Source organism: Ascaphus truei, chromosome 8 (genome assembly GCF_040206685.1).
Source record: "Ascaphus truei isolate aAscTru1 chromosome 8, aAscTru1.hap1, whole genome shotgun sequence".
Classification (NCBI taxonomy): domain Eukaryota; kingdom Metazoa; phylum Chordata; class Amphibia; order Anura; family Ascaphidae; genus Ascaphus; species Ascaphus truei.
Genome location: NC_134490.1, coordinates 103,838,806 through 103,852,400, shown reverse-complemented (window position 1 = coordinate 103,852,400; position 13,595 = coordinate 103,838,806). Strand labels below are relative to the sequence as shown.

Below are 13,595 nucleotides of genomic sequence, written 5' to 3'. Positions count from 1 at the left end.
GTTTTTTTGTTATGCCGTTGACTCAGCCAGAAGATTATATCTCTAAAGCTGCAGGGGAAGCTTTACATCCAAGGAAGAGAATTGCAATGAAATACAGAATATGTGCGGCTTGCAAAAAACCTGCTTTAGATGGTAAAAAGCTTTGTAAGGCGTGTGCTAGAGCCAATAAAAACAGATGTTGACCTTTTTAGCATGGATGAAGGACAGTGTATCACAGAGCTTGCCATAAGCAATGCAAACCCCAAAGGAATCTCATAAGAAATGACGGTCTTAGACCAGCCTGGATAAAAGAATCTTCAGACATTTAGGGGTTTACCGCAAATCTTAGTTTTCTGAAGGCAATATTTGTTGATCTGATGAGTGTGCGACCTAACAACTCTTCATTTGATCCAGATTTAGTCATTTGCCTTGTTAAAGCAGTAAAAGATGCACTCTTAACGAGGAACCAGAAGAAGAATTTAGTGTCCAAGACTAGCTGTTTAGAGCTGCTGAGAGGAAAATTGGATCATTTTACAGGCGTTGGCAGATGTTCTACAGATGTAGTAAAACTTACTGTTTTTAGTGCTGCGGACCAACATACTGAAATCCGCTGGCTGTCTGCGGCACCAACAACAGTAAGGTATGCGGCCCGGGAGGATTAACTACAGGGGTCCATGCTTCTAAATGAGCCCCTGCAGCGTTAATCCTTCACTTGATGGGCCATCAGGAGAGTAGAAACTGATATTAACCTTGTGGGGGAGCTGTGCAGCTGTCTCTGTCTCCGTGTGCAGTCCCAATCAGTTCTGAAGGTTAGAAGCTGTTTCCCGCCTGTTCATCCCCCTGGATGACAGATGCCCGAATATGGTTCTCTACATCATGAGGGGAAATACTATAGCCCCATATTCAGTCATCAAAATGGCTGGATAGGACATTTAACACTGTCCAGCCCCCTTGATGACGTAGATGACATATATGGTCCTATAGTATGATGTAGAGACCCATATTCGGAGTCTGTCATCCATGGGTTCGGATAGACCGGAGACTGCTTCTTACCTTCAGAGCTGCTGGGAACGGCAGAGGGAAACTGCTGCCCAGCTCCTCCACAAGGTTAGTATTGGTTTCTCTTCTCTCCTGGTGGCCCAACAGGATTAACGCTGCAGGGTCCCATTCAGGAGCGGGGGCCACCCCAAAGCGTTAATCCTGTCGGGCCACGTTCTGTTTTTGGGGCTGCAGTCATTTAATTTCGCCCTGAGCTCTTCAACGCCAACTTTAAATCTCCTGTCACACGCTCCCACTGCTTATGCGAGCTCCGTCATCTTTAAATCTCCCATCCTGCGCTCCCGCTGCATGTCCTGTGCTCCCACCACTCCAATACCATTTTTAAATGTTCCATACAGGCTTTTGCCGCTTGGCTCATCCCGCCGCTTGTATACCATCTTTCAATGTCCCATCCCGTGCGCTCCGACATGCCATCTTTAAATGTCCTATCCCGTGTGGCCGCCAGCTACTGGCGCATGGGACATTTAAAGATGGCGCGGAATGGGACACTTAAAGATGGCGCACAAACGGCAGGATGGGACATTTTAAAGATGGTAATGGAGCGTGCACAGCGAAATGTGAAGTGGTGAGTTGTCCCAGCGGCGACATGCATGACGGCAGAGCGCTGGCGGCGTTTTTGTCGGCCAAACGTCCCATTCCATTAAATCTGCTCCTGCAGTTGGAGCATCTCATCTACGTTTCACGGTAATGTAGATGAGATGTAATAACATATTTTATATATGAAAAAAGTATGTACAGTATGTATGTGTGTATGTATATATGTACAAAAGGCGCAAATCAGAGACACAGGTGCATGGATATACAACACCTGGAGGATAAATACGTGAACAAGTCCTATATTCGAATTCCACAACGAGATGTACAATGCAGCAGAAATAACAGGCACATCAGTAAAATGCTTTCAGATCCCTGCATCAAAGGGGCTGATAATCTCAGGAACCGCCAACTCCGTCTGTGTGCTTGGATGCAGAAGCTTCACTGCTCAGCTGTAATCAGCAGTTGCGCGGGTCCTCTGATGGTGACGTCACTCCCCTAAACGGGGATACCGCTGGCTCCGTTCACTCGGTAAGATTAGCCACAGGGTTCAATTCCGAAATTAATATAACAGTTCTAATAGTCTTTAAATAAGGCTTTGCAGCAAATAGAAAGACAGTTAAAAAGTCCTGATTATAACGTGTGTGGTGTGTGGTGTGTGGTGTGTGGTGTGTGGTGTGTGGTGTGTGTGTGTGTAAGGCAGGGTTGCAGACCTGTCTAAGACACTAATGCAATTGAGCATACAGTAATATTTCCATTTGTGATATATATATATATATATATATATACACACACACACACACACACACACACACACACACACACACACACACTTGTGTGAAAAAGAAAGTACACCCTCTTTGAATTCTATATTTTACATATCAGGACATAACAATCATCTGTTCCTTAGCAGGTCTTAAAATTGGGAAAATACAACCTCAGATGAACAACAACACATGACATATTACACCGTATCATGATTTATTTAACAGAAATAAAGCTAAAATGGAGAAGCTATCTGTGAAAAACTAAGTACACCCTTACTGCTTCCATAGGAATTAAGATGCTAAGTAGCAGACAGGTGCTGCTAATCAAATGCCCTTGATTAATTGATCATCCGCAAGTGTGACCACCTTTTTAAGAGCCGAAGTTCTAGCAGTTTGCTGGTCTGGAGCATTCAGGTGTGTTGACACAATACCAAGGAGGAAAGTCATCAGCAATGATCTTAGAGAAGCATTTGTTGCTGTCCATCAATCTGGTAAGGGTTATAAAGCCATTCATTCTACAGTGAGAAAGATTATTCAAAAGTGGAAAACATTCAAGACAGTTGCCAATCTTCCCAGGAGTGGATGTCCCAGCAAATTCACCCCAGGGTCAGACAGTGCAATGCACAGAGAAATTGCAAAAAAACTCAACAGTTATATCTCACACTCTACAGGCCTCAGTTAGCATGTTAAATGTTAAAGTTCATGACAGTAAAATTAGAAAAAAACTGAACAAGTATGGTTTGTTTGTGTAACGGTTATGCTCACCCCAAACCTGGACCGGACAGCGGGGCTGAGGTGGGGATAGATATACACCGACCTTAGACCACGAAGCCAGATCCGGGTTGCGAATTCCGTGGTCAAATGTAGCCGGGTCAGGACTGGAGAAGACGGGGTAATCGGTAGACAAGCCAGGGTCAGGGCAGGCGGCACAGGAGCGAAGGTTGCGGTCACGAGCTGAGGTCATCATAAGGAAAACAAGGTAGAAACCGCTTTAGCGTAGACAGCAGGAACTGGAACTACCGCTTCGGCGTAGAGAGCCGGACACTGGAACTACGCTGCTTCAGCATAGAGCAGGAACCAGAACTGCGCCGCTTCAGCACAGAGAGACGGAAACAGGACCTGGGGATCCAGTGCTTTAGCACAGAACAGCACCCCTTAGCCTGGTACAGCTGAGAGGTGGAGCCCACTGGAAGGTCACTGAGAACAGGAACTGCAGACAGAACAAGAAACGCCATGGCTTCAGTGTAACCGCTTCAGTATAACCACTTCAGCGCGGCGGAGTCTGCCAATAGCACAGAGGATCCAGTGCTTTAGCACAGAACAGCAGCCCCTAGCCGGGTACAGCTGAGAGTGGTGGAGGCCACTGGAAGGTCACTGGGAACAGGAACTGCAGGCAGGACAAGAAACACAGAGGCAGTGTAACGGCTTCCGCGTGGCAGAGTCTGCCAGTAACTAGGAGCTATGGCAAGAAGGCCAAGGCAGGCCAAACAGAGATGCTGTGGCAAGCACAGTTACTTGAGAAAAGTCTATGTTCAGCAATGAGGAAATGGGAGAGTATAAGAAGGGCGGGGAGCCAATCAAAGGACAGGGGTGTGAGGGAATTCCTCCAATGACGGAGCACAGAGACAGAGCTGCACAGGACGCATCCAGGCTGCAGTGATTGCAGAAACAAGGGGGAGTTGTCTAGAAGCTGCATGGAAAAGGTAAAGGTTTCAGCCAAACCCAGGAGCGGATTCCTTACAGTTCAACAAAGACCTTAAACTTTATAAAGGCAGATTTTAATAAACTGAGGTCTAATCTAGTAGTAATACAATGGGATGAAGTTTTTGCAGGGAAAAGTGTAGAAGATAAATGGGCAGTCTTTAAAACATTGTTAGAAAAGCACACTTATCAGTGTATACCCTTGGGTAATAAGTATAAAAGAAATATGTCAAAACCAATGTGGCTAAATAAACAGGTAGGGGAGGAAATGGACAAGAAGGGGAAGGCGTTTAGATTCTTTAAGTCAGAAGGGACGGAGACATCGTATCAGAATTATAAGGAATGTAACAAAAATTGCAAAAGGACAATCAAATTAGCAAAAATGGATAATGAAAAAAGGATTGCAATAGAAAGTAAGGTCAACCCTAAAAAGTTATTTAAGTACCTTAATAACACAAAAATGAGAAAAGAAAATATAGGACCCTTTCAGTGTGAGATGGGTAGGCAGATTATTGGAGATAAGGAAAAAGCTGAGGTATTAAACAAATTCTTTGCCTCTGTGTTTACCAGGGAAGAATCAAGTTCAATAGTAGTGCCGCAGGAGGAAGCCACAACCTCCATATTAATGAACAATTGGTTAACTGAGGAAGAAGTTCATAAGCGACTTGAAAAAATTAAAGTAAATAAGGCACCTGGCCCCGATGGCATTCATCCAAGAGTTCTCAAGGAGTTAAGCTCAGTAATAGCAAAACCATTATATTTAATATTCAAGGACTCCATTTCCACAGGCTCAGTACCACAAGATTGGCGTAAAGCAGATGTGGTGCCTATATTTAAAAAGGGAGCTAGATCACACCCGGGGAATTACAGACCTGTAAGCCTGACTTCAATAGTAGGGAAACTACTTGAAGGTTTAATACGGGATAATATTTAGGAATACCTAATGGAAATACCTAATATTATTAGTAATAGTCAGCATGGATTTATGAAGAATAGATCTTGCCAAACTAACCTTATTTGTTTCTTTGAGGAGGTAAGTAGGAATTTAGACCAGGGTCATTTGATATGGTTTCACACGAGGTTGGTGTACAAAATAAAGAAAATTGGACTCTAATAATATATGCACCTGGATTGAAAACTGGTTAAAGGACAGACAACAGAGGGTTATCATAAATGGAACTTTTTCAGGTTGGGGTAAAGTCGTGAGTGGAGTACCTCAGGGATCGGTACTGGGACCCCTGCTTTTTAACTTGTTTATTAATGACCTTGAGGTTGGTATCGAGAGCAAAGTCTCCATCTTTGCTGATAATACTAAATTGTGTAAGGTCATAGAATCAGAGCAGGATGTAATTTCTCTTCAGAAGGACTTGGAGAGACTGGAAATGTGGGCAGGTAAAGGGCAAATGAGGTTTAATACAGATAAATGTAAGGTTATGCATTTGGGATGCAAGAATAAAAAGGCAACTTACAAATTAAATGGAGATATATTGGGGGAATCCTTGCTGGAGAAGGATTTTGGAGTGCTTGTAGACAGCAGGCTTAGCAATAGTGCCCAATGTCATGCAGTAGCTGCAAAGGCAAACAAGATCTTATCTTGCATCAAACGGGCAATGGATGGAAGGAAAGTAAACATAATTATGCCCCTTTACAAAGCATTAGTAAGACCACACCTTGAATATGGAGTACGATTTTGGGCACCAATCCTAAGAAAAGACATTATGGAACTAGAGAGAGTGCAGAGAAGAGCCACCAAATTAATAAAGGGGATGGACAATCTAACTTATGAGGAGAGGCTAGCTAAATTAGATTTATTTACATTAGAAAAGAGGCGTCTAAGAAGGGATATGATCCAGTGGTTGACAAATCACCAAAAAATCTACTCGCCCAACAAAAAAATCTACTCGCCACCTAGTACCAAACGTGTGATGCCTGGGCCAATAGTAGCTCGCCACGATGTTAGATCCACTCGCCCGGTGCGTGCAAATGTATAGGTTTGTCGAACACTGATGATAACTATATACAAATATTTTCGGGGACAATACAAGGAGCTTTCAAAAGAACTATTCATCCCACGGGCAGTACAAAGGACTCGGGACATCCCTTAAGGTTGGAGGAAAGGAAATTTCACCAGCAACAAAGGAAAGGGTTCTTTACAGTAAGGGCAGTTAAAATGTGGAATTCATTACCCATGGAGACTGTGATGGCAGATACAATAGATTTGTTCAAAAAAAGGTTGGACATCTGTTTAAATGGGAAAGGTATACAGGGATATACCAAATAAGTATACATGGGAAGGATGTTGATCCAGGGATTAATCCGATTGCCAATTCTTGGAGTCAGGAAGGAATTGATTTTTCCCCTTAATGGGGTTTTTTGTTTGCCTTCCTCTGGATCAATAAGTAAGTATAGATATAGGATAAAGTATCTGTTGTCTAAATTTAGCATAGGTTGAACTTGATGGACCTATGTCTTTTTTCAACCTCATCTACTATGTAACTATGTAACAGTTTGGAAGGGTTGTCAGGAGAAAGCCTCTTCTCTCTAAAAAGAACATGGCAGCACGGCTTAGGTTTGCAAAGTTGCATCTGAACAAACCACAAGACGTCTGGAACAATGTCCTTTGGACAGACGAGACCAAAGTGGAGATGTTTGGCCATAATGCACAGCGCCACTTTTGGCAATAACCAAACACAGCATATCAGCACAAAAGCCTCATACCAACTGTCAAGCACGGTGGTGGAGGGGTGATGATTTGGGCTTGTTTTTCAGCCACAGGACCTGGGAACCTTACAGTCATTGAGTCGAGCATGAACTCCTCTGTATACCAAAGTATTCTAGAGTCAAATGTGAGGCCATCTGCCCGACAGCTAAAGCTTGGCCGAAATTGGGTCCTGCAACAGGACAATGATTCCAAGCACACCAGCAAATCTACAACCGAATGGCTGAAGAAGAAAAGCATCAAGGTGTTGCAATGGCCCAGTCAAAGTCCAGACCTCAACCCGATTGAAATGCTGTGGCTGGAGCTTAAGAGAGCTGTGCATAATCAAATGCCCACAAACCTCAATGAACTGAAGCAACGTTGTAAAGAAGAGTGGGCCAAAATTCCTCCAAGGATGTGAGAGACTGATGATAAAGTCATACAGAAAACGATTACTTAAAGTTATTGCTGCTAAAGGTGGTTCTACAAGCTATTGAATCATAAGGTGTACGTAGTTTTTCACACATGCCATCTTCATTTTGGCTTTATTTTGGTTAAATCATAACACAGTGTAATATGTCATGTGTTGTTGTTCATCTGAGGTTGTATTTACCTAATTTTAAGACCTGCTAAGGAACAGATGATTGTTATTATGTCCTGATATGTAAAACCATTTATGTCCTGATATGTAAAACCATAGAATTCAAAGAGGATGTACTTTCTTTTTCACATGACTGTAATATCAATTGCACCTGGCGCAGTGTAAAGATAAAAAATAAAATATTTTTTTGCATAGATTTGTCACATAAGGGGTTAAATGACTGTATACCTTTGAAGAAGATGAGAAATTATATCTCTATTTATATGCAATTGAATTAAATACAATAGATCCGTTTAGACATCATTTGTAACCTTGTGTCATACAAATCTTGACAATTGCTGAGAGAATGAAAAAAGTAATAAGAGATTGATAATTGATCACAATGTCTTGAACGGAAAGTTCTAGTGGGAAATTACTGAGTAAGGTATATAATGAATATAAAGTCCAGCAAATGATCACTCGTTAGGTCTGAATGGGTTACGGTGGGTAGGGGACCTTCACACTGCCAGTAAATAGAATGTCTGTTCAAATTGACACACAGCGCCTTAGCATCCAGCCAAGTCGTCCTCTCCCCCCACTACCACAGAACTCCATGGAAGACTCTGCGTTGTAGTTCGCTGGTGGGGTCTTTATTATGCTCTGTTACCTCTTCTCTTAATTCACTCCACACACTTTCATGTTCCGCCGCTCACTGCGTTCCTCAGGGCTTGCCTCTGAATCGGGTTATGCCTCCAAGTCAGCTGGTTCTCCCGTCACTTCACAATGGGTACGCAGGTCCTCGGATCCTCCGGTCTCTCACTGAGGTAGACTCAGACTGCTCCGGTCTGCTTCCTCAATCATGCTCAAAGACAGGTGCGCAGATACTCAGTGTGTAATGAGTTACACTCCCAACTCCACACAGGACTCTCCACTCAGTCGGATCAGCTGCCTTGCTTTGTATGCATAGGCTTTCAATTAATCCATTCTGCATGATAATGTCATCAATGTAGCGACCCCACCATTCAATGTGTTGCGTATATTCATCCAGGGCATCTCCGAAGACCACCGTTTCCTCCCACCAGCCTAGATATAAATTGGCATAGGTGGGAGCACAGGCTGTCCCCATTGCGGTGCCCTGGACTTAATGGTAAAACACTTGATCAAACAAGACGTAATTCTTGGTTAATACAAAGTCTAGAAGTTTTATGACAAATTCGTTATGAGCCTGACGGTTCATATCACGTTGTGCAAGAAAATGCCTCACAGCGCTCAGGCCGATTGGATGTGGATTGCTAGTGTATAGTCCTTCCACATCCAGTCCTACAAGCAAGATCTCTGAGCTCACTACCACATCTTCAAGTCTAAGTAAAGCATCTTTGGTTTTCTTTATAAGTTAACTTTAACTATACACACTGATGTACCAATCTATTAAATAAGACAATACAGGGTTAAGTGTTGCTGTTATGTTGTGTGATTCCCGGCAGTGAGCGGGCATCCAGTTCACACTGGTTTTTATTAGTCAAGAATGTTGAAAGAAACCTCTTAATGTATTTATGTACCCAACATGTACTATTGGATACTTTCCATTTACACATATATATATAGGCAGGGATTGACATAATCTGTTTAATATGGCATATAAAGCATGACAGGCTCTTAGCAAGATACTGCGCTGATACATTGAAGGGTTACACCGTCACCTTTATGCCGCCCCCTCTCGGTGATTGGTTAGAGTAAATGAATACACCCTCTACAACACGGTTGTTAAGCATTGGGAGTGATTCTGTATCACTCCCTACACCTTGCCTTTATGACATTAGGGAGTGCAACAGTGGCGGTTTGATAGGAACCAAGCTGGAGCACATCGTGACCATCCTAATCAATCAGGTCGTATAAATCTGTTGGCTTAAGCACACGCTGTTGCTGGACTTACCTTATTACTGCAGAGTAACTTTATTGTTTGAATGCGTATACATTGGCTAACATAGTGTGTAATCTAACACCCTAGTGACGGCAGCTAATACATGGAGAATTTGCCGCTACGTCATTAGGATGTGAAACATTGCCATCACCTAAGGATCTTGGTGTAACTAATACTGTTGACTTTAGATTCACACTTTACAAGGCTTAAAATAAGTTACAATCTGTATTGGTACATTGGGTTGTTCAATCATTTAACTGCAGCATTATCATGTGGTTACATGTGCATTTTGGAAACATTGTCACGGAGTGTGTTAGCTACAGGTGTTCTGAGGACATTTGTAGTACTATAGCAACACACTGTCTACTAAACTAAGCACGGCAATATCATTAAATATCTTCAATAATTGACATATTTATCATAGTACATAATCTTGGGTGACAAAAAGATATTGTGCCCCTCAGTGACTAAAGATAGTCACATGCTGTAGAATCAACCCTCGAAGACTAATAGTGATATTTCTTACGGTTAAGTTTTAACTATATCTTTACAAGACCGACATAGTATGTGTCACGATATAGTTTTCCCCACTGAAGTAGAGTCTCCCTGTAATTTTTATGGAGTATGTGTTCCCTTTGTATATATGTTTAATAAAAGATTTTATCTTTTATATTAGTGAGTGGCAATAAAGGTTATGGCGAGTGCACATAGGTTTTTTGGTTGTCCTTCAACCCCCACCTGCCCCTAATTTCCTATCCCCGTATGCACCCTATCTAATCCTTCACATGTAAATTAATATAAATGTAGAGCGGTAGTTCTCTCATTACATCGTTTGTTATGCACAACATGACATAGGAATAATTTTTGTGTTGGCTTTATTTTGTGTATCACAGCATATATTCAGTGTGACTATTTCATTAATGTTTTGTTTCAAATTATGAAGCATGTTCTCTTACAATACTTGAGTTTTATCGGCATCTTCCTGCTACGGGGTCATCCCAAGGGCAGTACAAAGGATATGGGATCATCCCAAGGGCAGTACAAAGGATACGGGGTCATCCCAAGGGCAGTACAAAGGATACGGGGTCATCCCAAGGGCAGTACAAAAGATACGGGGTCATTCCAAGGGCAGTACAAAGGATACGGGGTCATCCCAAGGGCAGTACAAAGGATACGGGGTCATCCCAAGGGCAGTACAAACACAATGTAATATAAATTGTAATCGAAAGACCTGTCTCTTTTTTATTTATTTTTTTTTCTTCTCTCTCCAACCTACTGTAGTCTGCTATGAAAAAGCCTTATTTGTGATTTGCCATTTTTAGTTTATTACAAATGATTGATTTAATTTCCTCAGATTGTAGTTTATTTTTATGTTCAAATATTACATATTTATCCCACTACAGATTACCTTTTCCATAGAAAAATAATGCTTTTTTTTTTTTTTTTTTTAACAATTTTTTTTTTTTAGGTTCGTTACTTGAAGATCATTGAAAAAAGTGGTTATCAGGCCTTGCCGTGGGTGCGTTATATAACCCAGAATGGAGGTAAAATACCTTTAGCGCATATTGCAGATCTCTGAAAGGACCCCCGCAGTTTTGTAATCAAACAAAATAAAATAAAACTAGGATTTGGTTTAATGGTGCAGAACTATTTTCTGCCATTAGTTGATTTTGGTCCTAACAGGTTTTATGGTTTATACAGTAGCTGGCTGATTGCTTTAAAAATCTGATACATATGATACTGTAACCATGTATTTTTTAATAACTCTGTGCCCAGGACATACTTGAAAACGAGCGGTAACGCTCAATGTATTACTTCCTGGTAAAACATTTTATAAATAAAATAAATATGGGTATTTCAAATTAGCTTCCAATTTCTACAAACATATATTTATATTTGAAACCCAAGTTATACTGTGCTGTCTCAATGTGGTCCACCTTTCTTAATTAGTACTCTGTCAGGACTGTGGCATGGGCAATTCTGTTTACCTGATACAGTATTTAAAGTGGAAGGGTAAGAGATAAAAACACCCTCCTTTCAAGGGTCTTGTTGTAAATGGTAACAAAAATAAGTTTTCAAACTTTTAATAGTTTGATTTTTTTAATATACAAAGAGTATAGTGTGTAGACAGCACAAACAAATAAGAATATAAAAATCGCTATGAAGAAAACTCTAATAATGGTGGTGTATTAGGAACAAATGGGACCCAAAATCCCTATGAGATAATGATACAAACAACAAAAAAGGTCTCGGCACTCGCACAAGATAAGAAACACTGTAAGGATTAAGTCAAAATGTTACTGATAATAAATATCACTAGCAATAGATAATGTATAAAAATACGTTAAGTGCAAAAAATACTTACTGTAGGCATAATTATCAGAACCAACTGAAGAGGGAGCTATACACCAAACATAGGTGAGAGGGGCTTGACAAAAAAGGGAACTACCAACCAAGGGAAGGGGAGAACACAATGAGGCAAAGGGGAGGAGGAAAAAGAAAAAAAATGGGGGTGGGGAGGGGTCAATAGATGAACAATGAAACAAATCAATAAACGGTACGATGTTCTGGCGGGTTAGCCCCTTCTGGCCCACCTTACCCACAGACATGGTGTCAGTCGTACTTCCCTTGAACTGTCCAATAAACAATCCTCCCAACAATAGATAGAACTTTACCTTTCTGGGTTCTCTATATGCCATTGTTCTAAGTAAAGAACTGTCTAATTGTTTTGTACTCCTGTGATCAGTTTATGTACTGTTATATGTATTGGGCTGCTACACTTATTGGGCTTTATTGACCCTACCTGTCATTATTGTGCTTTTACACTCACTGGGTTCATTTGTGTTTGAAACGTTGCCCCCCTTTACTGATTTTTTTTTTTTTTTTCATTGTTCATCTGACACCCCCCCCCCCCCCCCCCCTGGCAAGTGTTATAAGAGCCATCGGTAAAGTTCCCTGAAACATACTGTACAAATTGAGTGCAGATGATAATGTCTTGGCCCACCTAGTCTGCCTACTTTCCTCTTGGCTATGAAACCTCTGACCCTTATTATAACCGTGACTTTCTTTCATATTTAGGATGCCCTTGTTTCTATCTTGTATAGTTTTGTGAATCCGAAGGGCATTAAAAAAGTTTAACTAATTAAACATATCGCTGTCATTAGTTCACTATGGTATGTAGAACTGTACAATACTGTCTATAAAATTTCTTGCATTATTAAAGCTCCGGTAGAACAGTATTCTAACTTGTGTTTTCTTTTGAATATTATTAGATTATCAACTTCGAACACAATAAGAAAACTTCAATCGTTACAGTGCTATATTTAGTAGAAACCGTAATTAAGAGGCTTTGGTCGTCTCTGGATTATTGAAGAAATGTACGGAACACAAGAAAATGCGTAGAAGACACGGTTTTAGCTACAAGCCGCTCAGCCAATTTCATTTGTTTCCGAAAAACTAAATGTGATTACAACAGATGTGTCATACATATTTCTACATTTTCAGAGTTTGTTGTGAATGCATTATTTCTGTCTCTCTTGATCATACTTTTATTCGAACCTTCCCTTTTAAAGTGCAGTGCACTCATGTCAATGGGTTTAATGGCACAATACCCTGCATTCCCTATCCACATTGCTGCAGCCTCCTCAAAACTGCTTTGGACTTTTTCTTCTAAATTGGAATGTCCTGGAATGTTAAATGTCTGGGACAGAACAACATGGTGCATAGAATAAACAATATTTTATTCCCTTCTGATGAGGTCACTATTTATGCCTGTGTAGGGGAGCTCAAAAATTGTGAGAATCAGTCAAAGCTGGGATTGTGGGAGCGGTAATAGCAATTATAGATTCTCCTTGACACTAAAAATTGTTAACTTTAATTTGACCAAGTTGCCATAGTTGATTTTGGACAAGAGTGCACCTTTTCCAGGATAAATCTTAGAACTGTTTTAAGAAAATCAGGATGGGGGGATATAGGATTTAAAGTCCTATACTACGTGTTCAAGAAAGCGATAATCTAAACCTAATTAAAGCAGCACTATTCACAAAGAAGAATAAAGCTTCTAAAAGCCGCAATCTCGTACCCTAGGACTGCCTTCTGTGTCTTAAAAAAATAAATAAAACATTTGTAAACTTGATTGAGGACATTTGCCTTTTTATAAAATGGCTGCCTAATTGTGTAATTTGTCATTGAGTGGCTTGCTGGCAGCCTCCTGTTGGCAGCCATTTTGTTTTAGTCCCAGAAGGGGTCTGGTAAAGTTCTAATAATGTTACTATTAATGGTAACTTTTACATTGAGTCAAGGAAATGTATGTGCACATACGCCACAGCTGTTTTACCATCAAGAGGCCCCTGGATA

At 40.9% G+C, this 13,595-nt stretch overlaps 1 protein-coding gene across 3 annotated transcripts in view; it reads left to right on the top strand.

Moving 5' to 3' along the window:
- AP1M1 (adaptor related protein complex 1 subunit mu 1) overlaps window positions 1–13,374 on the top strand; it is a 92,011-nt gene extending 78,637 nt beyond the window's left edge. For all 3 annotated transcript variants that reach the window (XM_075612988.1, XM_075612989.1, XM_075612990.1), the window contains 2 exons: window positions 10,708–10,783; window positions 12,512–13,374. In XM_075612988.1, the coding sequence (XP_075469103.1) occupies window positions 10,708–10,783; window positions 12,512–12,534 (99 nt within the window). In that variant the 3' untranslated portion in view covers window positions 12,535–13,374. The remainder of the gene's footprint in view (window positions 1–10,707; window positions 10,784–12,511) is intronic.
- The last annotated feature ends 221 nt before the right edge of the window (window positions 13,375–13,595 follow it).